At 34.4% G+C, this 27,967-nt stretch overlaps 1 protein-coding gene across 2 annotated transcripts in view; it reads left to right on the top strand.

Moving 5' to 3' along the window:
* The window catches only part of PCDH15 (protocadherin related 15), a 1,777,335-nt gene that overhangs the window by 1,186,934 nt on the left and 562,434 nt on the right, over nucleotides 1-27,967 (top strand). For both annotated transcript variants that reach the window (XM_058436255.1, XM_058436254.1), the window contains one exon: nucleotides 19,213-19,373. In XM_058436255.1, coding sequence (XP_058292238.1) covers nucleotides 19,213-19,373 — 161 coding nt within the window. The remainder of the gene's footprint in view (nucleotides 1-19,212; nucleotides 19,374-27,967) is intronic.

Raw genomic sequence — 27,967 nt, 5'->3', positions numbered from 1 at the left:
GCATCTGCTACTGAGGCTTCTGCAATCTTCGCGTAGTTCTCGAAACTTGGCTTTCAGCTCCATCAGCTCCTTTAAGCCCTTCTCTCCATTGGTTATTCTAGTTATCCATTCTTCTAATATTTTTTCAAAGTTTTTAACTTCTTTGCTATTGTTTTGAATTTCCTCTCGTAGCTCAGAGTAGTTTGATCGTCTGAAGCCTTCTTCTCTCAACTCATCAAAGTCATCCTCCATCCAGCTTTGTTCCGTTGCTGGTGAGGAACTGCGTTCCTTTGGAGGAGGAGAGGTGCTCTGTTTTTTAGAGTTTCCAGTTTTTTTGCTCTGTTTTTTCCCCATCTTTGTGGTTTTATCTACTTTTTGTCTTTGATGATGATGATGTATAGATGGGTTTTTGGTGTGGATGTCCTTTCTGTTTGTTAGTTTTCCTTCTACCAGACAGGACCCTCAGCTGCAGGTCTGTTGGAGTTTACTAGAGGTCCACTCCAGACCCTCTTTGGCTGGGTGTCAGCAGCGGTGGCTGCAGAACAGCGGATTTTCGTGAGACCACAAATTCAGCTGTCTGATAGTTCCTCTGAAAGTTTTGTCTCAGAGGAGTACCCGGTTGAATGAGGTGTCAGTCTGTCCCTACTGGGGGGGTGCCTCCCAGTTAGGCTGCTCAGGGGTGAGGGACCCACTTTAGGAGGCAGTCTGTCCGTTCTCAGATCTCCAGCTGCGTGCTGGGAGAACCACTACTCTCTTCAAAGCTGTCAGTCAGACAGGGACCTTTAAGTCTGTGGAGGTTCTTGCTGAGTTTTTGTTTGTCTGTGCCCTGCCCCCAGAGGTGGAGCCTACAGAGGCAGGCAGGCCTCCTTGAGCTGTGGTGGGCTCCACCCAGTTCGAGCTTCCTGGCTGCTTTGTTTACCTAAGCAAGCCTGGGCAATGGCGGGCGCCCCTCCCCCAGCCTCGCTGCCGCCTTGCAGCTTGATCTCAGACTGCTGTGCTAGCAATCAGCGAGACTCCGTGGGCACAGGACCCTCCGAGCCAGGTGCAGGACACAATCTCCTAGTGTGCCGTTTTCCAGGCCCATTGGAAAAGCGCAGTATTGGGGTGGGACTGACCCGATATTCCAGGTGCCGTCTGTTTCCCCTTTCTTTGACTAGGAAAGGGAACTCCCTGACCCCTTGTGCTTCCCGAGTGAGGCAATGCCTCGCCCTGCTTCGGCTCACGCACAGTGCGCTTCACCGACTGTCCTGCACCCACTGTTAGGCACTCCCTAGTGAGATGAAACCGGTACCTCAAGCAGAAATGCAGAAATCATCCGTCTTCTGTGTCGCTGGGGCTGGGAGCTGGAGACCGGAGCTGTTCCTATTCGGCCATCTTGGCTCCACCCCCCCTAAAATTTTAATCACATATCAATGATTAAAAGTTATGATGTACTTCCCTTAGCCATACTCTGGCTAGAGGAGCAGCTTTCTCATGTTGCAGCAATGCAATTTTTTTTTTTTTTTTTTTTTTTTTTGAGACTGAGTCTCACTCTGTCGCCTAGACTGGAATTCAGTGGCATAATCACGGCTCACTACAACCTCCACATCCAGGGTTCAAGCAATTTTTCTGCCTCAGACTCTCGAGTATCTGGGACTACAGGAATGCACCACCATGCCCAGCTAATTTTTGTATTTTTAGTAGAGACAGGGTTTCACTATGTTGGCCAGACTGATCTCAAACTCCTGACCTTAAGTGATCCTCCCATCTCAGCCTCCCAAAGTGCTGGGATTACAGGCATGAGCCAGCATGCCTGGCCACAAATTTTTTGGGGAGCAAAATATAGAATTATGTAATGTTATAAATACTATCAATATGATCTAAGCACAATAGAAGCTAATCAATTAATACATTTCTTTTTTTTTTTTTTTTTTTTGAGACAGCCTCACTCTGTCACCCAGGCCAGGCTGGAGTGCAGTGGCACAATCTAGCCTGACTGCAACATAGGCCTCCTGGGTTCAAGTGATTTTTCTGCCTCAGTCTCCCGAGTAGCTGAGATCACAGGCGCCCACCACCACGCCTACCACATTTTTTTGTATTTTAAGTACAGATGGGGTTTCGCCATGTTGACCAAGCTGACCTTGAACTCCTGGCCTCAGGAGATCCACATGCTTCAGCCTCCCAAAGTGTTGTGATTACAGGTGTAAGCCACCACACCCGGCCAAATTAGTATTTTTTTTTAAATTAAACTAGCTTTAAAATGTGTATGCAATTCTTACAGTGGAAAGAGAGAGATTGAAACAAAGTACCTATACTATAGAGCAAATTATATAATTAAAAGTTGATTTTATACAGACACATAAAGGAAACTACAACTAAATAATGTCTAATACCACAATGTTATTATGCACTTGCTTTATGGCACTTGCTTTCCTAAGCCAATCACTTAAGCTTTAACTCATAAATTTCCTCTCAATTTCTCCTGAATCTATATCCCATTGTTGATTGAGATTCTCTTGACAAGACCAATTCAGAAGACACTGCCGTGAGGAGGTAATGTGCAGATATGTCTGTTTGCCCTTTACATCCACTCTTCACTTGCTCAGAGATGCATGGATTACATCAGAAGGCTCCTGAGCCATCTGACATTCAGTTGGCTTCCACACATGGGCAAAGGAGAAGATGAAGGGGAAGAGGTGAATAATAGCCAGGTATGTGTTGCATAGGTTCTCTCCAAGCTGGCTGCCTTCTTTTCTAAACATGGCTCATGTTATATGACATTTTCCCATTAGATTATGTTTTTTTTTTTTCCTGATGAAATTTTTCTTCTGTATTCCTTGTTTTGTCAGTGTATGACATTACCTCTTATAGTTCCCCTATACCCTACTCACACCTCTCTTAAGCTCTCCTTTACTAAAACACATTGGTTTATCTAAATTTGAGGGTGACATTTTCTTGCTGGTATACCAAGTGTTATAGTAATTGGTGCTTGAGTTGTCTCCAAGGAAAAAAAAAAAAAAAAGCTCAAAATGAGATTCTTGGATTGGAGTGTGCATATTAAGGATCCATGCATAAATTCCTTTCGTGGAGGTGCGATATTCACATAGCATGTGGCTAATTTTTGCCAGGCATCACAATTACTCAAATGACACTTGTGGTGGCATGGGATGAGTGCAGGTATAGAGTATTGGATGATCAAGTGGCTGAAGCAATTTCTCACTTAGCAATAGTAGTAATTATTATTATGTTTGGTTTCTCATGACAACCAAGTATATATTCTCTATATACTTGAGAATGTATATATGGAAAATGTAAACTAACAGGTGTAAAATGCAATAAGAGCACATGGAGAAACAGAAGGTCATCAAGGCAGCTTTGAAGGAGCCCACCTTTTTATAATTATAAGTGTTGTAGAGATGCAACATACTTGGAACTCTCAACCCTTTTGGTCCTCTTAACCTAAAGAAAAGGCGCTGAAAATTGGCACTGGGGAAAAAAAGAGACACTGAGACATGAGATGGGAAAATGATAAGGGTGAAAACATTGAATCTCTCAATTTCATGAACTTTCTGGCTAGTGAACGTAGACCCTCTCACTTTCTCTAGTCCTCTTCTGCCTAATAGCCTTACACTAACTATACTTGGACAGTTTCCTCAAGAACTAATGTCAATTCTTTTCATGACCCACTTATACCATCTCTCATTGATTCTAGGGCCATAAGAAATGTTAGCTTTTAGCCAAGACAGGAATATAAGATCTTTTTCAAAACAAGATAGCCTATACTACAAAATAGGTGTAGGTTGGCTGGGCGCGATGGCTCACGCCTGTAATCCCAGCACTTTGGGAGGCCGAGGCGGGCGGACCATGAGGTCAGGAGATAGAGATCATCCTGGCTAACACGGTGAAACCCTATCTCTACTAAAAACATACAAGAAAATTAGCCGGGCGTGGTGGTGGGTGCCTGTAGTCCCAGCTCCTCAGGAGGCTAAGGCAGAAGAATGGCATGAATGCGGGAGTCAGAGGTTGCAGGGAGCTGAGATTGCACCACTGCACTCCAGCCTGGGTGACAGAGAGAGACTGTCTCAAAACAAAACAAAACAAAAGGTATAGGTCATTGTCACCATTGGCAGGGAGCTAGAAATCATGCATGGGAGTGAATTCTAAAGACATTAGACAATGGACAACAAAATACAAAACTTGATGAAGCTGAATTCTTTTGCATGAATGCATTCACTCTGAATCCAGGGTGTGATGTTTTGGCTACCACAATGAAAAGTGGCGTTAATAGTCTGCTAGATTGGTTAACTGAAACTAAGTCTCAATAATAGCTTATAGTTAGTGAAGTCAAAATGTCTGAACTTTTACAGCACATTATAAAACAAGGTTCTCAAATTTCAAGAAGCATCAGAATGATATGGATGGCTATTTTATTTTATTTTATTTTATTTTAAGATGGAGTCTCACGGTGTCGCCCAGGCTGGAGTGCAATGGCACGATCTGCAACCTCTGCCTCCTGGGCTCCAGAGATTTTCTTCCCTTAGCCTCCCAAGTAGCTGGGATTACAGGCACCCACCACCATGCCTGGTTAATATTTTTTTGTTGTTTTATTTTTATTAGAGATGGGGTTTCACCATGTTTACCAGGCTGGTTTCGAACTCCTGACTTTAAGTGATCCACCCCCACCTCAGCCTCCCAAAGTGCTGGGATTACAGGTGTGAGCCACCATTCCCAGTCTCATGGATGGCTATTTAAAAACAGATTGCTGAATCACGATCTGAGTTTCTAATGCAATAGTTGGGATGGAGCCGCACATACGGATTTCGAACAAGTTCTCATGTGAAGCTGCTACTTATGTCAGGGGACCACACTTTAGAAGCATTGTGATAAAGCCTACTTTCATAAAGTGAGACACACACACAAGCAGCATCAACTAGAAGGCTCTACCTTCCTACCCTATATCTACTAAATCAGAAGTTATAATTCTAACAAGATCTCTAGGTGATTCATGTGCACATTAAAGTTGAGAAGCCCTACTTTAGAGGAGTTTAAAAGTTCAGAGTGATGGAAATGTGCAATGAATTTATCTTCATGTGTAATCTGATAAACCAGCCTTTATCTATAGACTTCTAAGATAACCAGAGGACATGCACTTCAGCAAGATTTAACAAGTATATTGGTAAAAGGGCATCCTGCTTCCTTGAAGAGCCCTACAATTTGTTTGTTTGTTTGTTTGTTTCTTTGTAGATTAGGGATATCAGTGAGGGATGCTGTAACAGAGTGGGCTTCCTGGTCTCAATAGGGATAAATAAATGACCCTGTGTGTAAAGTGCCCATAGTGACCTAAATGGGATTAATATATGGGCTCAACAAGATAGCATTACTAAGGCTAATCTGGTTCCTCTGTTGCTGATACTCAATGTGCCAGTAATAGAACCCAAATCTGAATCCCTATTATGGTATCATTCCTCAGGGAACCAGCTCACTGACCAGTGGCGTTAAACCCACTTTTATCATGGAGGAGGGTCCTTATATGGATAAATACTATTCAGTATGGATTTGTGTTGTCTGTAGACCTTCTACCTGAAACAACATTCATATGCTCAGAGAACGTCTTTCCAATGCTTTTGATCATTATCTGGTGGACATACAACCTCATTTCCAACAAGGTGATTTATTTTAAGGTGAAGAATCATAGCAAAGAGCTCACACCACAGACTAATCCAATAATGTTACTACAATGCCTACCATTCAGAAGCAGCTAGCACAAGAAGATGGTGGGATAGAATTCTTAATTCTCAGATAACGGCTGGTAGAAGATGAACTTCTATGAGGTTTGGTCATTCTCTTACAGTATGTGGCGTATGGTTTAAATTAGAGGTCACGAAGGCATGCCCTCTCCTGAATAGCTGTGAAGGAGATGGCATGACATAACAGAGCCTGGGCAACTTGAAGTGAAGATGAAAGTGATCTCTCTTCCTATCTTACTTAATAATCTTTGTGAATAATTTTGGCTTTCTTGTCTGTGACCTTCAGCTGGATGACATTTGAGTTCTAGGACCAGAAGTTGAATGCTTTGACAACAAAACTCAGCCATTGTTCTGTCTAATTGGAAGCTCAGATTGTCCTCTGGCCAGTTTTGGACCCTTCATGCTGATGAACATTTGAACAGAGAAAAGACTTTTCATACTTGTGGGGGATAATTGGCCTAATGCCTTGTAGCAAATACAATAAGGACAAGTGAAGCAAGAGGAATAGATGTAAACATATCTGAGTGTACAGTTCAGTGACATTAAGTATATTCATATGGTTGTGCAACCATTACCACCATCCATTTCCAGAACTCTATTCATCTTGCAAAACTAAAACTTTATACCATTAATCAATAACTCCCCATTACACCCTCCCCAAGTCCTTGGTAACAACCTACTTTATCAATGATTTTGACTACTTTAAGTACCCCATATACGTGTGTTACCAAAACACCAGGGATTTGGTCTAGGTCCTGCTGTTTGCCACACAAACTCATTCACTGAGACGATGAATATTGCCAAGGAAGAAGGCTTTAATCAGGTGATACAGCCGAGGAGATGGGAGCTGTCTCAAATTCATCTCCCTGACTGACTAAAACTAGGGGTTTATATAGCAGGGAAGAAATGCAATAATGTGCAAGAAACAGGAATTACAGAGGGGCAAGAAAGCAAGCATAATGAATGAGGGATCCTGCGTCTCATTGTCTGGGTGTGGTGATATGGTGAGTTTTTTGATACTTTGAGAGGCCTGAAGGTCATTTTGTAATTTTCAAACTTTCAGATCAGAAGAGTAAACATCTATGTTTATTAAAAAATATATGGAAGTATTGGGTCAGTTTCAAGTATAATCATGCCATATTTGTCTTTTCATGAGTGGCTTATTTAACTTAGCATACCAGCCTCACTGTTGATCCATGTTGTAGCATGTGTCAGAATTTCCTTCTTTTTCAAGGCTGAATAATATTCCTTTTGTGTATATACCACATTTTGTTTAGTGATTTATCCATGATGGATGCTTAATTTGCTTCCAAGTTTTAGCTATTGTGAATGATGCTGCCAAGAACATGGGTATATAAGTACCTCTTCCAGAGACTGGTTTCAAGTCTTTTGAGTATATACTCAGAAGTAAAATGGCTGAATCACATGGTAATACTGTATTTAATTTTTGAGGAAACATAATGTTTTCCACAATTTCCATATGATTTTATTTTAAACTTTCAATTTTCTAATAAAAATTGTATATATTTCTTTTGTAAAACATGATATTTTGATATGTGTATGCACTATAGAATGGTTAAATTAAGCCAACTAACATATGTATTACCTCACTTATTTTATTGTACAGACAACACTTAAAATCTACTCTCTTAGCAATTTTCAAGTGTACAATATATTGTTATTAACTATAGTTACTAGGATGTAAAATTAATCTCTTGAACTTGCTTCTTTTGTGTAACTGAAATTTTGGGCTGCACCACCTTACCTTCCAACCAACAGTGTAGTGTTTCAACTTCTCCACATCCTCACCAACACTTGCTGTTCTTTAGGTTTTTTGTCTAGTAGCTATCCTAATGAATGTGAGGTGGTTTATTATTGTAGTTTTCATTTTTATTTCCCCAATGATTAGTGATGTTCACCATCTTTTTGTGTGTTTATTGATTATTTGTATATCTTCTTTGAAAAAATATCGATTCAAGTTCTTTACACACTTTTCAATCAGATCATTTGTTTTCTTGTTGGATTTCAGAAATTCTTTATATATTCTGCATAACAATGCCTGTTTATAGTGGGAAAAAGTTATGTTGAGAAAGTAGATAATCACTTTCAGGTGGTTCTCTGATTAATATTTGAATAATATTATGTATAAATAATAAAACATATTGAAGTATCTGATTATTGTATGAAGTTAAACCATCTTCCTCTTTCTTAAATACACTGTGTATAGAAAACCCTAAAGCAAGCTTGTCCAACCTATGACCCGCAGGCCACATGCAGCCTAGGACAACTTTGAATGTGGCCCAACAAAAATTTACGAACTTTCTTAAAACATCAAGAGATTATTTTTTGGGATTTTTTTTTTTTTTTTTTTTGTAGCTCATCAGCTATCAGCTGTTGCTAGTATTAGTGTATTATCTGTGTGGCCCAAAACAATTCTCCTTTCACTGTGGCCTAGGGAATCCAAAATATTGGACATCCCTGCCCTAAAGATTCTACACACACACACACACACACACACACACACACACACAACTAATAACTAAATTCAGCAAAGTAGTAGGATACAAAACCAATGCACAAAAATCAGTCGTACTTGTATACCTAACAAGTAATAAGCTAAAAAAGACATTAAGAGAATAGTTCAGTTTACAATAGCATCAAAAAGAATAAAACACATAGGAATTAGTTTAACCAAGGAGGTGAAACATTTATGCAACGATTATTAGAAAATATTTTTGAAAGTAAAGTACTTTGTCAGGCTTTAAAATAGCTTCTTCAATGTGTAAAATGATTTTCATCATCTTACAGACCAAATGAATAAAATGACCTTTAGAAAATACCTGAAAGAATCTTATTTAATTTAGTTAATTTATTTGATTTTTTAAAAAGGGCAAGTACTTGTGCTATTGAAAAGGAATATGACTTAGAAAGTTTACTTAATTTGCAGTTAGAGAGTACATTAAATTAAATTTGTTTGGCTGGATTAACCTCTCAAATGATAAGCCTATCTGAAGACTTTGAACATTTGAGTACTCTTTAGTTAATTACATTTTTGGTGCTTTAATTATCAAATTTAAGCTTATTTATTTTTCTACAATAGGCACTGCCATAGAAAAACATGACAGAATTTAGTCTTAATACTTGCCCACTTTTACATGAAAAAAGCAAACTGTGCTTGAGCATGTATGGTTATTAAATATGTTCTCCAATTAATTGTTTCCAGAAGCAAATTACCTATAGAAACAAAACATTTTTCTGTAACATAGTACTAATTCACATTTAGTATAGTCATAACATCTTCTGTTTTATTATTTTCAATAACTTATTAAATAATTTTGCCTTATTGTTTACAGAATTGTTAATCTGAATGATTTTATAGGTGAGAAAACAGGTTTAACTGTAGGGTTATGACAACTCAGAATTCTCCTAGAGGTACTAAAAAACCACATTTTCTATTGTACAAATTTATCTATGGAATAAAAGGTTTTAAATATCTTATATTAAAAATTAAATCTGAAATCAGAGGAGAAATGGGGGAGGATTACGATGTGACCTTTCTCTCTGCCTAGAATATACACTTGGATTTGGATCAACCAGAAACTCAAAAAATAAAATAAATGGAGTTGTTGAAATATGTTCATTGATTCACTACTACCAGTTAATTCCACACCCATTTCTTAAACATATTCTTTGTCTTATATAATTTTGTTCGTTGTCCTACAGTCAATTAGGTGCTTTTGTTTATTTTTTGAGTATGTGGATTGTCTTTACATGGAATATTGGCTGGGTTTTAACTAATATTAAATATGTATAAATGACACAGATAAAATCAAAATCATATTTGATCATAAATATAACGTAAATATTTTCATTCCTGTTATAACCATAGGAAGACTGAAAAACTAAGGGAAAACACTTTAATTTGTTCTGTGATTAAAGTTCTATTAACTCATAAGCTTAACAAACTTACTTCCCCTATCCAAAGTACTATATATGCAGTCTTTAATAATTAAACTACTGTGATGTTGATAAATTTAATACAAACTCTTCAAACATCTAAAAGGGTAGGCAAGCATACCCAAGAGGATTTTTTTCTTAAGGCACTTAATCAATTCTTTCAATCTAATCAATCACACTTACAAATTTACTGAATCAAATTATTTAAAACTTTGAAATAGTGTTTAAAAGCTTAGTCAAAATTTTTATATTTTAAATCACATATCAAATAACAACTTTCTACAGTTGAATTTTCACTAAAAAAAGGAATTTCACAAGTTGAAATGAAGTTTTAGTTAAAAAAAAAAGCGGGGGGGATCTTCAGCTTGGTAGAGATTTAATTTCTTGGTTAGGGAATTGAAGAAAAGCCCAAAATTTGAGGCTTATAATTGATTCTAATGGAGACACAGGTTAAGAGGTTGGGCTTTTTTCATCAAGTAGGGCTTTTTTGGCTTTTATCTTTTCAAATCAATCTTTCACATACATTTTAAAACCATATTTTTGGCTGGATGTGGTAGCTCACACCTGTAATCCCAGCACTTTGGGAGGCCGAGGTGGATGGATCCCTTGAGGTCCGGAGTTCAAGACCAGCCTAGCCAACATGGCGAAACCCCATCTCCACTAAAAATAAAAATAAAAATAAAAATTAACTGGTTGTGGTGGCAGAAGCCAGTAATCCCAGCTACTAGGGAGGCTGAGTCATGAGAATTCCTTCAACCCAGGAAACAGAGGTTGCAGTAAGCTGAGATTGCGCCACTGCACTCCAGCCTGGGCAACAGAGCAAGACTCTCTCAAAAAAAAAAAATAATAATAATCTGTGTTTGTTTCTTTGATTTCAACCCCTGAGACATATTTTTCTAATGAACAGAACTGCCTGATTAGATTCTACACTCTTTTTTTTTTTTTTTTTTTGGTTGAGGAGAGTGGGGTATGAAGATTCTTTTTTACCCACTTAAATCATTATGTTGAAACACACACACACACACACACACACACACACACACACACACACGGCATGGTCGGCTTGTACTTTTAATTTTAACTGCAGCAATTTAATGGTCTGAAAATAATAAAATATTGCAATATTCTGAGGGTATGAACCTTTCCTATTTACACCAGTCTGATAATTAAATATGGTAATTCTCTGAAAGTCTTTATATTTTATCTCTTAGTCCAGTTAATACAGTCAGCAAATGCTAATAAGTACTAATAAGCATTTTTGATCTTAGTAGTATGACTTTTGTTGCTTATTATCTTGTTCATTTTTGCTTTTGCCAGCAAGAAATGGCCTTTTATTTCATGAAAAATTCAACAGTTACTGTGAATAAACTGTTGCCGTCTTTTTGTTTTATATTTTACATAGGCATACATAGTCTTTTTTTTTCTTGCTGGTATTTATGTATGTTCTGGCCATCTTTTATTTCAGTTATAAAGAAAGTACATTTTACATTTAAAATCATTTTGTTGATAATGTTCCCAATTTAATGAAAAATAATATATAACTCCTTTATATGCTCAAATCTATATAAATTCCTAGTAGCTGTCGGATGAAAAATGTTATTCGTTGGGTAATTGCGTGCCTCCACTTACATTCAATTTTATTTTTTCTCATAGAACTCTATATTGCTGATTGTAAAAATCTTGGGAACTTGCTTAAGCTCACAGTTAGTAAGTAGTGTGCGGCCAAGATTCTGAACATAGATCTTTTGACATTAAATCCTGTATAAATTACCTGTTATTGTATAACAGTATCATTAAAATTAGGTAATTTAAAACAACACACATTTATTATTTGACAGTTTCTTTGAGTCAGGAGTCCAGACACAGCATAGCCAGATACTCTGCTTAAGGTCTCACAAGAGTATAATCAAGGAATTGTCAGGGCTGCCATCTGATCTGAAACATGATTAGGGAAGCATTTGCTTCCAAGCTCAATTAGATTGTTACGTATTCCTTATGGACTCAGAACACAACAGAGTTTGTGTTCTCGTGTTATACAGACACATAGACACACGTATACAACATAGAATCTCATGTAACCGTATAATCACATACATGGGAAATAGAAACATAGACTTTTCTTTGGGGTAGAAGCAAGTCACAGGTTTTTTTGGACCATCCTTAATCCCCACTATCCTCTTTATGGGTGGCAAGCTCTAATGTCACAGATGACATCTATATCTATCTCTGTATCTATGACCTAGGGAAATTGATTCTAGGGTCATGTCAGTAATTATATTATACTCTTCTCCCATATTTTAGAGTCATTTCCATTGTAATCTTTTGAACTTTTGTGAAAAATATTATAGGGCATGAAATTCAAAATAGTGAATTTATACGTATTCAGAATTTTTGAATAACTTTCCCAAGAACTGAAAACAAAACTAAAAAGATGTTTATGTTTTTATATTTTAAAAATGTATATATCCAAGAGAAAAGCAAAATATAGGGAACTAGGGAGAGGAGAACTAAACTGTCAATTAGTAGAACCAGGTTTTTGTTTTGAATCTGCTTCTATTAGCTAGGTTGTCTTGGTCAGGTGATTTTTAACTCTTGGGATTGGAAATGTGGAGGTAACAGGATTGACTTTATGTTCCACCTATACATACATAACAAGGGATGCTAAGTTTCCTCCTAGTTCTAAAATTTTGTGACTGAATTTTTACTTGCATAAGTGACTTTTGAACAAAATAAACATAAATTCTACACCAATATGTACAATGTATGTGCGTTTACTTAGTACTTTATTCACAACATAATAGAATAATAGATATTTAGTAAGTGCCTAAATATTAAGGTATTTCTTTCAATTTCTAAAGAAAAAGCTAAAGATAGAAGAACAAAACTCCAATTCTGAAGGGTTTTTTTTTTTTTTCTGAGACAGAGTCTCACTCTGTCGCCGAGGCTGGAGTGCAGTGGCACGATCTCAGCTCCCTGCAAGCTCCGCCTCCCGGGTTCACGCCATTATCCTGCCTCAGCCTCCCGAGTAGCTGGGACTACAGGCGCCTGCCACCACGCCTGGCTAATTTTTTGTATTTTTAGTAGAGACCGGATTTCACCGTGTTAGCCAGGATGGTCTCATTCCAATGCTGAAGTTTTATGCTTGGATTTCTAGACCTACCCTAATACATCATCTATTATATTATATATCCTGAAGAAATATAATAAGTAAATAAAATATAATGTTACCTGAGAGATACAAGTGAAGTACATTTTAGTAAAGTCTTCCACTTTGCAATTTTTTTTTCTTTTGAAGTAAATAAAATTTAAATTTTAAGGACCAACATAGTTTTGCAGAACAACATGTTTTTAATACTTGTAAGTTTTTATTTAATTGTTGGTGACTTGGCATTATTTCTCACCCTTAGCAAGAATTGATGTAATTAATATATTCCTAGCATTTGACTCCAGCCCAACCAAAATTTGTACTGTCATGATAAAGTTGCTGGACGCGTACATTATATATGTCTTGCCATGTTAAGAGTTTTCCAAGTAGTTATCTAGATACAATATGTACATACACATAGTTGAAATTTAGTTTATATAATTGTAAATGAAGAAAAAGTGTGAAAAGTCAAAGAAGAGAGACACTACTTCCAGGAAGGTGCTGGAAAATTTGGATTAAAAAAGAGGATTTGAAATGAAAAAGTTATATTTTAGCCTGATAATCTTGGAATATAGATTTTACTCAATACTAACAGAATAATGGCTATAGTCACTGCTTAACCTCACTGGGAAACTACATATTAGCTAAATTTTCACTTTTATCTTTTAATTTTTTAATTAATAATGTACTTTGGGAAGCTTTAATTTTTTTGTTTGTTTTGTTTGCAAGGATTAACATGCAAGAGAAATCGATATATGCTTCTGATTATATGATGTAACTAAACATTCTTCTAGTTGGCTCAAAATAGGGAAAGATTGCAGGGAAAATCTTAGCAATCCATATTGTTTCTACAACTTTGAATAATTAATTGTTTTAGAGCACCAAGTAGTGGGTTCTATGCACAGAGTGATTTCTCCTTATTTTAATGTTTGGAATGAACTAAAGCAGTCAATTACTCTCTCTCCCTACAGAGCTTACTCTCTCAGCTTCATTGAGTTAGGTTAATTAGAAAGGCAGCAGACCCCCCACCAACCTGCCACAGCCACCTCCCAGCTATTTTAGAGAGTAATTTATTTGTATTATAACTATCTATTTAAAGAAGCAAATAACTTTTCCAGGAAAACATTGAATATCAAAATATGATTTATATGACTTTGCATCTCTTTCTCTCTCTCTGTCTATCTATCTATATACACAAACACACACATACACACACACACACACACACACACACACAGACACATATATATATATGCAACCCATCCAGGCTTGCTATCTATCTATCTATAGTTTCTATAATATACATATAGAGTTGTTTCTTGGTATCCGTGGGGAATTGGTTCCAGTATTCCCCTTTCCTCGCACAGATACCCAAATCCAGGGGCACTCAAGTCCCCTATATAAAATGGTGTGGTATTTTCATATAACCTATTCACATTATTCCATATACAGTCATGTGTAGCATAACTACATTTTGGTCAATGACAAACCCCATTATATGATGGAAGTCCCATGAGATTATAATTCTGTATTTTTATTGTATGTTTTCTGTGTATAAAAATATGTTTAGATACAGAAATACCATTCTGTTACAATTGCCTACAATATTCAGTACAGTAACATGCTGTACAGGTTTGTAGCCTAAAAGCAATACACTACACCATATAGAGTAGGTGTGTAGTAGGATATACATCTAGGTTTATGTAAGTACACTCTATGATGTTTGTACCATGACAAAATTGCTTAAAGACACATTTCTTAGGATATATTCCTATCATTAAGCAACCTTTATGACTATGCTTTAAATCATCTCTAGATTACTTATAATACCTAATACAATGTAAATGCTTTGAAAGTAGTTGTTATACTGTATTGTTTAGAAATAATGATGAGACAAAGTCTGTACATGTTTAGTAAAGATACAACAATCAATTATTTTCCTAAATATATTTGATCCCTGATTGATTACATCCATGAATTAGAATCTCGTGGATATGGAAAGCCAACTGTACATGTAGGTGTGTGTGTGTGTTATGTGTGTATATTTCCTAATAAAACCAAGCACTATACTGAGAATGAGCAAAAAGTATACTATATAAAGTATTCTACATAAAGATCACCACTCATGAACATAGAAAGCCAACTGTACGTGTGTGTGTGTGTGTGTGTGTGTGTGTGTTGTGTGTGTATATTTCCTAATAAAACCAAGCACTATACTGAGGATGAGCAAAAAGTATTCTATATAAAGATCACTACTAGTATGAATTTATTGAATAAGGCTTTTTCCTGCCTTTAAAACTAACTGTTTCTATGAGAAAATTCAAGACTGAGGTTAGAAAGTGGGAAGAGTGGTGGTCAGTCTCTGGTGATAGCAGCCCTCGATGGTTTGCCTATCAGCTGAAATGTAGCATAGAAAGAACTGTCCGTTAGAGGCATGAGGACTTCTTTACAGTTGTGTGTCAAAGAGGCATTCGCTTTTACCTTCTGACTTCCAATATTGATTACTGTGGATTTAAGTCTTTTGAATTCATAAATCCTTTCAGACTGCTTACTACACTAATGTGTTGACCAAACATAACCCTAACTTTGTGAAATGAAGAATAGACTTGGTGTGTAAGTCTTCTGTGACATAAAGTAAGTTAGTTTTAGCCAAAAATGATTTCCTTCCAAAATGGCGTTATCAACAACAATAACCATAATTTTCATTTTAGAAATTCTTACTTCTCGCGGGAACTATAGTCAGCACTTCACATGGGTTATCTAATTTAATCATCGGAGCAAACCAGTAGGCTCTTCTTTGATGTAAATTACATTATACACAGTTGGTAAATAGAAGAATAAAGTTGGTATGATGAGGAAGGTTTATTGATTTATAAGTTATTTTCTAGTTATTTAAGTTTATTCATACATTTGATATTTATGCTTTGATATGGTCTGGATAAGCTTTTTTTCACAATTAAAAAGAAAGGGCTAGCTATGTAAGAAGTCCTTAAGAAAAAATGGAAAATCTATTGAAGAACATTTATTCTGTACAAATACAGTCTATATTAGCAGTTACATGAACTCCTATAATTTAATATGTTACTCTCTCTTGAGAATCAGGAAGTACATAAAAAGAAGCTGCAAAGTTATTTATCTGAATTAATAGGCTAATAAAGAGGCTAAATGAAAGAGGAAGTTTTCCATTTTTATAAAAAAAAGTCCCTAGAGGTAAATGGCCCTCAATACCTACTTCTTGAAGGATGAAGCACAAATCCCAATATTTAAGGCTGTAAAAGATTGACCAGCCAAGAAATGCGTTGGAAATATCAATAAATACTTAACTGTGCTAATATTTTAACATGATTGTGATTGTTTTGATTTTTATTATTCTAAATACAAGAGAACAAGTCTTTTTCAGGAACATACATATAGTATTATAGTAGAAATGCCTTTTCTATTATAGTACTGATTTTATAGAGGAGAAAAATCAAGGGTAAATGCGGTTAACCACTTTCACATAGTTGGTAAGTGGTGGATTATGGATTGGATTCTAAGCCTATCCATTCCAGGGCCAGCTCTCTTAACTTCTATTATATGAGTATCAAACTAAATTTAATTCCATTTTCTGGACTGCCACCATTTTTATTATGATGAAAGGAAAATTTCATGTAAGGTGAATCCCATCTTGGGTATTACCTATTCTGCAAGACAGGCCTACTCAGGATTACACCTGTTGATCCCTTTATTATAATTAAATATGTCTCTTTACCACTATTAAACATTGCTCGTTCTAGCTGATATTAATAGAGCCATCCAGTTTTCTTATTTAGTGTTGTGTTGTGCCTCTCATCTTTTTATTTTTAACTTATCTGTAATATTTAAAATGAAGTCAAGGAAGAGAATACACTTAAACATCAAATGAAACATGTTAAGCAAAAGGTTTATTGGCAAAAAGGGAAGTTTGCAAAGTAACGAAGGAGGAAAGAGAGCATATTATCCCAATATACCCAGAGTATTCTGGTGTTTAGGTGCTTGTCAATATTGTCTAGAACACTAGTTTTTCAGGTCTTGAAAACTTAGGATGTGTGGAAAGATACAGTCACCACTGCCGGGATAGGGAGAGACAGGAGTTTCTGGCTTAATGCTAACTGTAGCTTGGGTGTCACATATTCTTCTAAGGAGAGGGGTATGGGCACAGTTGTTCAGGCAATTCAGAGTGAGCACTTAGGTTAATTTTTAAAAAATATGTATATTGCTCCTTGTATCATGTCTGCCTAAGCTTTGCTCTCTTCTCTCTCTCTCCCCTAAACATTTGGCTTAAAGCAAGATGGTATATGAAAATTTGAGGGGCTTTTTTTTTTTTTTCTTTTTGGCAATACAAATGGACAATTCTAAAGGGGAAAGCGGGCAAGCAAACAAAACTCTTTTTCAACACACCAGCAGTAGAAAGACTTTTTGTTGAGTTTCAATCATTGAACTCAGGAGTGAGCTGAGAGCAAGAAAAATATAGATCTTTTCTGTGAAAACTAGAATCATTAAATAAAATATAAATCCAGATACAGTGTTTTTGTTTCACTACTTTAATATTAGTTACTATTAAAACTTTATCTGGTTATAAACTGTTTGCTTTGTAAAGAGAGTTCAGTGGCTCCTCCCCTTAGTGTATCTGTTGGAGCTTGGAGTATATATATATAGAGAGAGAGAGAGCATATATATATATATATATACACACAATCAGAAGATTTGCAGTTGCTACTCTTAAACACTATTGAGTCAAGGTATTAATGTTAATGTTAGTTGACCTGCCTATTGTACATAAGTTTTCTTGATCATAAAATAAATTCCTTTTCAATTTCTCAATTGTATATTGAAATATAGATCAAATATCTTTTCATGATGAGTTGTGTGAAGTATTTTTAAATTAGTATGTACTGGGGCCTTGAATATATATACATTCTTGAACATATTTATAGGCAGTAAAATGCCATCGATATCTGATCTATACTTTGGAGTGTATTGTATGTAGATTGTGTATTTGCCATTTCAGTCAAAAATAAAAATATTCATTCCACTCAATATTCATGTAATTATATCCTAGTATGTGAAAAAGTGCAAAAAAATTGTGCCATTTACAAAAGTATGTGTATGTGAGACAACATTTGTGTTTAAACATTATTCTGGCTTGTTACAAAAGATTCATGGTTCTTCCCAGCATTTCTTAGACAGATAAAGACCGGTAGTAGTAGTATGATAAAGAAATATTATAGATAATTATAGTTCTTATTAAATTACTGAGAAAATATTTTAAAGAGGCTTCCACTTTTCTTGTAATTATGCAATGGTATAACATTTAGGCCAATTTCATGCCTTAAGAAAGTGCAACAGATACATTTTTCATTATATTTTTCAAGCCAGATTCATATTTATGGATTCTCTATATATTCTTGAGTGCTTTCCTAAGGCAATGAGTTCTCTCGATAGTTGCCGTTTATTCTAGTGTTTTTTGGAGGCTACATTTTACTTGCATAGCCACATCTCTTCTGTATCTGTAAGTTTAATAAAATGGATCAGTTGAAAATGATTGCTCTAAGCCATGGTACATTATTATTTGGCAAAGAGATCATTGCTGCGTGAGGGAAAAATGGTATTTGAGTTGCATCAGTGCTGTTTGCATTCGACATGTAAAATGCATGGGATCTTTAACAGAGTAGAAAGGGTTAGAGACATAATCTTTTCAAGTTTTATTCAAAAACTGTCTACAATTCAGCTTGCTGAAAAAAATAATAAGAAAGCAAGCACTGAAATGTTACACTGGCATAGTGCGTTGTTCTAGTGGAGTAACCCAGGCGTGTCTTAAAGAAGAATGGCTTCTATTCCATCTCTGCACACTAGTTTCGTCTTTCATGTCAAGATTTATGTTTTATGTGTTTGCTCTAAGATAAAAAGAAGCAGTTCTCACCATGGGAGACTCAGCTACTTTTTAAAAATCTCTACTTTCCTCTTCCTTTCTTAGTTTCACAATATCTTTTTTTTGCATCAGAGGTCTTACAGAATTAATTGAGACATCAGACTCTACTATTACAGGCATTTCCTTTTGTTCAGGATAAAATTCAGTGATAACTCCTGTGAGAAGTTATAGATGGGGGGAAACAGATTTATGTTGTTAGAGGGAAACACAAAATGGATGATGGAACTCACCGTGTCTGAATCTCTGCCTTCCACCAAAAATATTATTTATAAATAATATAATGCAGATATTTTGACCTTTTGGTAAAGAATATTTTCTGTCTTATGCTAGATATACAGTTGAGTATTTTCAGCTGTAAAACTGATTGTGAGCCAGCCACGGTTTAAGAGCATGATCTTTGCTAAAGAATTCATATGAGTAGAATATGTTTTCAAATAACTTTCTTTGGTTTGCAGGTACAATTCTGGTGGACAACATGCTGATCAAAGGGACTGCTGGAGGACCAGACCCCACCATAGAACTTTCTTTAAAGGATAATGTGGATTACTGGGTGTTGATGGATCCTGTTAAGCAAATGCTTTTCCTGAACAGCACTGGGAGAGTTCTGGATAGAGATGTTAGTGATTTTTTTTCTTTGCTCCTGTAATATAAGTTTATTATAATTTAAATGTCTATGTGTGTGTTTATATGATATTGAATTATTTATGTAATTTGAATGTATTTCCTGAGTATATCAACAACAGTTTCTTTAACTCACTGAAAGAAGAATGAGAAAGGGAGGGAACATCTGTGTCTTAGAGAACCATTATACTTCTCCTTTAATATCCTGGAAGCTTGTCAATTTCTGAACAAGAAGAAAATAGAGTGCACAGACAAAAGAGTTGGTACCTTGGCAAAGTAGGACAAGCATGGCTATAACTCATTTCTGTCCAACGATGGCAACATATAAGTGTGTCACTCAGCTGCTGGCTTGAAGACATAGTTTGGTGGGTGCACTCACAGGAGCCTGCTTTTACAACTAGTAAGCATTGGTTGAAGGGCAAAACTGTGGAAATGTCTTACATAGCTGCAACAAAAGAAAAAAAGGGAGCAAAAGATTCATGGTAATATGCCAGTCAAGTAGTTCTCAGATAGCATAATTTTTTTTATTAAGAATATCTATATTGGGCTTGGCACAGCAGTAGCTCATACCTGTAATCCCAGCACTTTGGGAGGCCCAGCGGGGAGAACTGCTCGAGCCCGGGAGTTTGAGTACAGCCTGGGCAATAGAGCAAGACTCTGTCTTGACAAAAAATTTAAAAAAACTAGGCAGGCATGGTGACACGTGCCTGTAGTCCCACTGATCTGCAGACTGTGGTGGGAGGATCGCTTGAGCTTGGGGTTGGGGAGTGGAGGCTACAGTGAACTATGATCACACCAATGCACTCCAGCCTGGGCAGCAGAGCGGGACACTACCTCAAAAAAAAAAAAAAAAAAAAATGCTAAATTACCAAAGTAGTTGGATGTTTCATTTCTGGAAAATTTTTTTAAAAAACAACAGGTATAAGTAGCTCTCTAAAGTAACTTTGTAGTCACTTGTTTGCATCTCAGTCTTTCTTGAGTGCAGAGGGGCAGAGGGTAGTGGATTATAACCAGTAATTGTACTGGGGCCTGGGAAAACTCAGAGAGTAACTCTAAACATGCTTACCCACAAGTTCCCAGCTTATGAAATCCAAATGTCAGATACTCAGCTTAGTGAACCTGAATCATTTCACATCATTGCTAAGGGTTTATGATCCACTTTACAATAGCTTATGCAGTGGTTGATACTTTATACTATTTCATGTCTAAAATTTGGAGTCTTCAATAAATCTCAATTTGCCTCTTATTTTAGTACAGTTTACTATGTGCTTTATTACCTATGAATTCTTTGAATTCTTGTGAATTATGTTTTCCTGCTGCCACAGTGCTTTTAGGGGTTCATTCATCAAAGCATAAGGGCTTTTATTCTGAATATCCTTAACCTAGTGCCCATCTGTTTTATGTGACGTATAGACCATTACTGCTAGACAAATAGTGAGGTAAATCTGGGCTTTTAGTCCAAATCTAATCACCACTGGAAATTACAGTCTCAATTGTAAAATAATACGTGCTTATGGTAAACATATCAGAAAATAAGAAGCATATATATGAAGATAATTTTATCAGTTAGGGAAAATAACATTTAATATTTATTCTGCCACATTTTATTTCAAGCATTTATGTGTGTTGGTATGTATATTATAATACTTATTAATTTAAATTGGATTATGCTGTTCATTTTGCTTTCAGCCTACTTTTTACGTGAAATTTATAATACATGTAAAATTATAATGCAAACAAATATATATTTATACAATTATTTTTATTAGCTGCATAATTGGTTATTGCATGAATAAATAAGAGATTTTTTAAAAATGAATCTCCTATTTTGGATGTCAAGTTTGTTTGCAGTTTTTAACAATTACAAAAATGCTGCAGTGAAAATTTGTACATGCATCTTTCTCCAATTGTTTAATTGTTTTATAGAGATAAATTCACTTACCATCATTATATTACTGGGATAAGGAGTTTTATGCATTTTACTAAATGGTCCTCCCGATATAGTGTACCTATATGCTTCCATACCAATATTGCTAAATAATTGTAATGTCTGAAATAAAATAATAATATAATGTAAATATTTGAAATAATCTTAGTTTACTTAGAGAGGTATTGTATGTTTTTACTTTATTGTTTTAACATTATTTACATTGATACAAAATAAGATATATTTTTCTTCTATATGCTTCTCTATGATCCTATTTAACAATATTTTCTACAAAGATATAGTAGAGAATTCATTTGAAAAAAAGTGAGTGCACACTTTTTATATAGATTGTATTTGTAAATATGCTCTCCAGTGTTAATGACATATATATTAATACTATGATATACATATATAATATATAATATATAATATACAATATATATTATATATTATATAATATAATATATAATATATAATGTAATGTAAATATATATATAATAGGCTAGTGATTATATATACACACACATATATATACACACATATATATAGTGTATATACACATATATAATTTAAAAATAATTTCAAGAGCAATTTACCACTAAGAAGGGTAATATATATATTACACATGTATATATATATAGTGTATACACATATATATACACTATATACGTGTGTATATATACATATATAAATATATATATAATTCCATTTCAAAAATATATTTTTATTTATATATTATATATATTCTGTTTCAAATATATATATATATGCTCTGAATATCAAAATAGAACCAACAATTTGAGTTTGACCCTACTAACAATGGCCAAAGTTCTGTATTATAATCACTAGCCTATAATGAACTTTAACCCTTCTTAGTAGTAAATTGCTCTTGAAATTATTTTTATAGAAAATTTTCCACTGAATCTTTGTTATGAAATTATGCTTTTCTAAGAATATTCTGATTTTAATCAAAGTTATTTGGCTTATAAGGAAGACACAAAAATGCCTTCAAATAATTTCAAGTTGATGGGAGAGAATATTAAGAATACCAATAGCATAGATATAAAAAATAATTTGCTTTTATGGAAATTGTATGTTTACCAGGGAGAGAGGAAAACTACTTGGTCTTGGACCATATGGTCTCTAGTTTCTACCTTTCTCTGTGTGTATTCTCTATTTTTCTCTCTGCAGAGCAGATTCCTTTATACACTTAGAATTTTACTCCATTTCCTTGTTTTTCATTTGACTTTAAGTGTTTTCTATGTTCATTCCATGCCAGTTCTTCACAAACTTTTGATGCAGTGGCTATTAAAGATGGCTTAAAGCCACTGTGTTTTGTTTTGTTTTAAAATTTCTGAGAGAAATAACAATTAAATACTCATTGGCTTGAATCTGTAGCCAGGGAGCAAGGAGTAGGGCCACATGGTAGATCCATATCCAATTATACTATCTTTTTAGCAACAGTTAGAGAAAAATTTATTTTCCAGAGGAAGCGATCCAAATCATGTTTTCTACATTTTCTCATTGAGGCAATAAACTATCTCTTAATGGGGACATTTGAATAATTATGGCTGCAATAGAATTAAAAGCAAACAATATAGACAAAAACATTTTTAACATTGTGTTAAAAATAAGCTGATAAACATGATCTTCATGAAAATTTCCAAGGATGAATATAAAGCATAAAAATACCCAACACTCAAATATTTGTATATAATTAGAAAGCTTTTACATGAGATTGTATGACTATGAACTGTTTTATAATTTTAAAACTTGGTTCATAAGATTTTTCCTTATGGTCATCATTTATTTTTATTTTTTGTTGACTAAAGTTACATAAATTTTCAGCACCCAAAAATAAAAAAAGAAAGGAAAAGTTACAAAATTAAAAGTTACAAAAGAGAAACAACCAAAATATGATATTTTGGGGTGAACATGAAGAGTCTCAGTAATAAAGGCACATCACATAAAAATTTTGAAATGCTAAATGATTGTCTCACATGGCCAATATGCTCTCATCACTGTTGGGCATGTGATAATAATGGTCATGACAGTATCAATAATTAAAATAATAACAGAAAGAAAAGTATGACTCTGGTACAGTCCTATAATACTTATCTCAAAATCCTGGGCAAAATTTTAAACGCTTTTGAAACGAGAGAAATTATGTTCATAACAACATCAAATAGCTTCTTTTCTTTCAGACTCTAACTTGGTAGCTGCAAAAAGAGCTTGACTCCTCTGTCCAGGCCAGTGTCCATTTAACTGCTAAGTTTAGTAGTTTTATCTCCACATTGTATCTTGCATCTCCATCCATCAACATAACTTTAGTATAAGACCTCTTAGTCGTCACTCATATAAACTAATTGTTCTCTACCACCTGTCTTGATTCAACCTATTCTACAGTCAGAGTGCTGAAGCAGAGAGTATGTCTGCAGATATCTTTTCATTGCAAACTGTTTTCTATCTGGCTCTTGACTTTTCCTAGATTCAAGATGCACCCTGTCTATATAATTTTCTTTTTACTTAGAAACATACAAACTACAATCTAAGAAAACTAATGTAATTATTGTCCTATGACCATAATCCAACTTTTCTTACCATACCTTCCCTGATGTTCTTTTGAACATAAACTTTGAAATCACTGTTATCCAGTGCTATCAGTTGAATTTTATGTACTGCTAAGACATATCTTAAATGCTGCTTCTGTATAAATTATTTTCTAATAACACTGGTATGCAATTCCTTGTTCTAAAATCCGTATTATTTAATAGTATTTTTGACTGACTTTATTTATGATCACCTCATATCACTTTTATAAAAGTTGCTATTAGTGTCCAAGGACTATGTCATATTAATCCTAACCCACGTTAAACTTTTCATATAACAAATACCATTAAGTAGACTGAATGTCCTTAATAATTCACTGTGAAAACTCTGCAGATCTATCTACGTGTCACATATGCGTAATTGTATTTTCAAATTGATATTTTCTTTTTAGGTAATATCTTCGGTAAATATGCTACTATTCATTGTGAAAATTTAATTTGTGAAGGACACTGACAACTCTGGCCAGCCATTTCCTTTAAGTTTGCTTTTTTATTTAAAAGTCATTTCTAAAACGCACAATGTCTTATTTCCTTTCACTTTCACATTACTTGTGAAATAGGAATGATTATGTTATAAAGGTAGTAAGTCCATAGACAGAAATATCATGACAAAAAGAATTCACTCCTGAGAATTAGACAAACTTTGCCTATGCTTTATGAAAAATAAAATCAATTCCTACAGATTTGCCAAAAATTCCTCCCCTGCCCCCCAAATCATTGACTTCCAAATCATTTGGTTTCTAGAAAAAAATATATAGGATTGAAGATTTGTGCTATAATCTACACTGCTAATATCAACAAATCCCCTATAAAAACTTTGTCATGTTGAATTCCAAATGATTGAGAAATTCATAACAAACATTTCTATTTAATATTTTTTCTTTTTTAGAATTACAAAATTTTTACACTTTTGTGGGAAATTTTTTTCTCTTCACACTCTCAAACCCACTTTTTAATGATAATATCCTTTAATTGTTGATATACATCATTCCTGATACACATATCATAACCTATACACAGGTACAATAATACGCAAACGTGCAAGTATACATTCAGAGTATTGTGTTCAGCACTCATTTTTAAATTGAAATAATAGCTTGCATGTTTAGGTATATATGAATGGTAATAGTTTTAAATAATTACATGAACACAATTTCTACCTAGCTTTTTTTTCTTCTTTCTTTGATGAATAAAGCAATTAAAGAAAATTAGAAAAGGTCAAATTGCCATGACTTATTTTTGCCACCAGTTATGAAAGATAAAGCAAAATTTCCCTAACGCATTCTGAAGCATCTTGGAGTCCCTAAACTCCCACTAATGGACTTAGTAGAACTGTACTTTTATTTATTACCTTCTTATACAGCACAATCGAATCTATGCCAATACAAAATTACATTGTGTGTTATATATTAGCCACAGGGAATTTTTGCCATCGGTGTGATCCATTATGGTTATAATTTATTGCCCTCTAAGTTCTAGCCATGCCACTAACAGTTGCAGAGGGAGCTAAAGTTGAGAGTGATAACAGTTCCAGGTGACCTGGTTAGATCTAATTTATGGGAACTTAGCAGGACTAAGTGAGGCCTCAGTACACAGTGCATTTGAGCCTCTATTTAGTAAGATTGTGACCTTTTGGTTCCAGTGGTACCACTCCATGAAGAATTAGAAGTTGAGATAGAATGTTTTTATAAGTCTCTCTTGCAATAATTGGAAGATAAATAACTTTAAAAGTGCATAATTTACCTCATTGTCTTCCAAGAGGTGTGCCAAGGGCAAACAGTACACATTTATTTTGTTTTTAATTTACAATTAAAATATGCTGGACCTCCCTTAAAAAGTCTATTAAACACTTGAGAGCTGGTAGTAAAAATGGAGGTCATCTACTTCAAATTCTTTCCAGGAAACTTCTAAGAGCTAGTCTTTTTCAATGGTCTTTTATCCTCAAACTGGAATATTTCAGTGATGGGTCTTATTTTATAGAATAGTCTGTTCTATTCCATGTCACTTTTTCCTCCTTATTTTTCTTTATTTTATACAAAGACAAATGTGAAAAAAAGAAATTGAAGCATTACAAATATCTTAGCTCATAATGGCAAGGAAAAGATATTGGAAATGAGAAGGTATAAATTTATTTGTAACATAAACTATACTCTTCTACTGATAAGAATCTCTGCTCTGTTGTTTTATAAAACTTTTATGGGTACATAGTAGGTGCATATGAGTTGCATGAGATATTTTGTTACACGCACATAATTATTTGGTGCAAATTTGGATTAAGAGAAGCCCTCTACTTATAGCGAAAACATGCTTTGAAATGTTTTTCAACTATTTTTCTTATTTCTGCTCTCTAAAACTACAATAAGTCAACTAATGGATGTTTCCGTAACAGCCATTTAGATATTTGACAAATCAGATGTTGTTAAATTTAAAATCCTCCAATTTTATACATTCTCAAAAGTGTTCAAATTTCTCTTCTAAGCACCTGTAAAATGGCACCTGTTATAATCTACCTATATATTATTAATACATGATATTATTAATTAATGTACAGTATGCATTAGTGTTCCAGTAGCCCATTTACAGTGCTGGCATGTAAAATCAGCTTTTAGCTATCAAAATTTCACAATTACATTTTTACATTAATGTTTGTAGCCATCTATTACATTTGGGTGATTTATTTTTTTCTATTACAAATTGGAAGATAAAATTTATTATTGTAAAAGTTTACCATTTTGTAACCCATTATTATGGCTTATTAAGATGACTTTGAACGATGTCTTTTGTCATTAAATGTATTTATACATCCTTCCAAGGTTTGTAACATTCACAGATTTTATACACATGATTTTAATGCCTTCATTTGTATCAGTGATTAAAGGTGAAGTAGAATAGATATGAAAACATATGTGTCATTTCACTAGAGGCCTCTTTTCATATGTCAATGATGCCTCAATTTACTCTTTCTAGGTAGCATCACTCAGACAGCTACAAATTCAAGTCAACTTTCTTTTTCATTGTTGGCCATAAAAATATCTTGAAACTAAATAATGATTTCTTTCAGTTTAGATATAGTTTCTGTAGCATTTTTCTCATTTACAAATGTGACATGCATTATAGATTTTGTTTATTCACTCTTTTGGATATTTATTTTTTTGATAAATAAAATAGGATATGTATTTAATCCATTAGGTGTTTAACATATGACTAGTATAGTCTAATCACACGCAGTATTTACAATTCTCATTGGTGTAACTCTTAGCCTTAATTTTATAGATGAATAAACAAAGCGTAGAGATACTTTGTACTTTTTCCTGGATCATACAGTTAGTAGGTTGTGGAACTGGAAGCCATGCAGTTTGACTCCAGGTCATCTGTCTTAGGCACAGGGCTGGTTACTGGAAAGAGGGATACCATCGTGACTAAAATAACACACAGGTTTTATTGAGCTTCCAGTCTAGCGAAGGCAGACAAACCAAAACACGTACATAAAATATATAATAAGCCAAATTTTCAGGGAGAAATGCAATAAAGAAAAATAAATTGGAAGAAATTTGAAAGGAGATGTCAGGTTGGAGACAAGGATTTTAAGATGGAGGGGTCAGGATAGGACACTGCAAAAATGACGTATTTAGAGATAAAATTATATAAGCTCAAAAGGTGTTTAAAAATCACAAAGAAATAAGTGCAATATTGCTGTCACATAACATAACTTCATAGTGTTATACAAAAAATGCTATAGTAAATCTATATTGATAAACATGGGCTGATATTCACTGTGTGCCTGTGTGTCTATAATATTTACATATTTAGAGAGAGAAAAAGATTAGCAAAATAAGCATTTAAATGTGTAGAATAAGTTTAGTTGGCGGGATTTTGGATTTTCTCTTTTGATAATCAGTATTTTAAATTTGATCAGCAATGAACATATAATGTTCCAGCAAAAATATAAATAAACATAAAAGTTAAACAATCTCTCTTCTCCAGGAATTTATTAATTAACACTTTTTTTCAAATTAAAAGTTTATATTATTGCTTCTTTAATCTTTGGGGGGC

Source organism: Hylobates moloch, unplaced genomic scaffold (assembly GCF_009828535.3).
Source record: "Hylobates moloch isolate HMO894 unplaced genomic scaffold, HMol_V3 SCAFFOLD_3, whole genome shotgun sequence".
Taxonomy (NCBI): Eukaryota; Metazoa; Chordata; class Mammalia; order Primates; family Hylobatidae; genus Hylobates; species Hylobates moloch.
The sequence above is the reverse complement of the archived record's forward strand: the minus strand, read 5'-3'. Positions and strand labels throughout refer to the sequence as shown.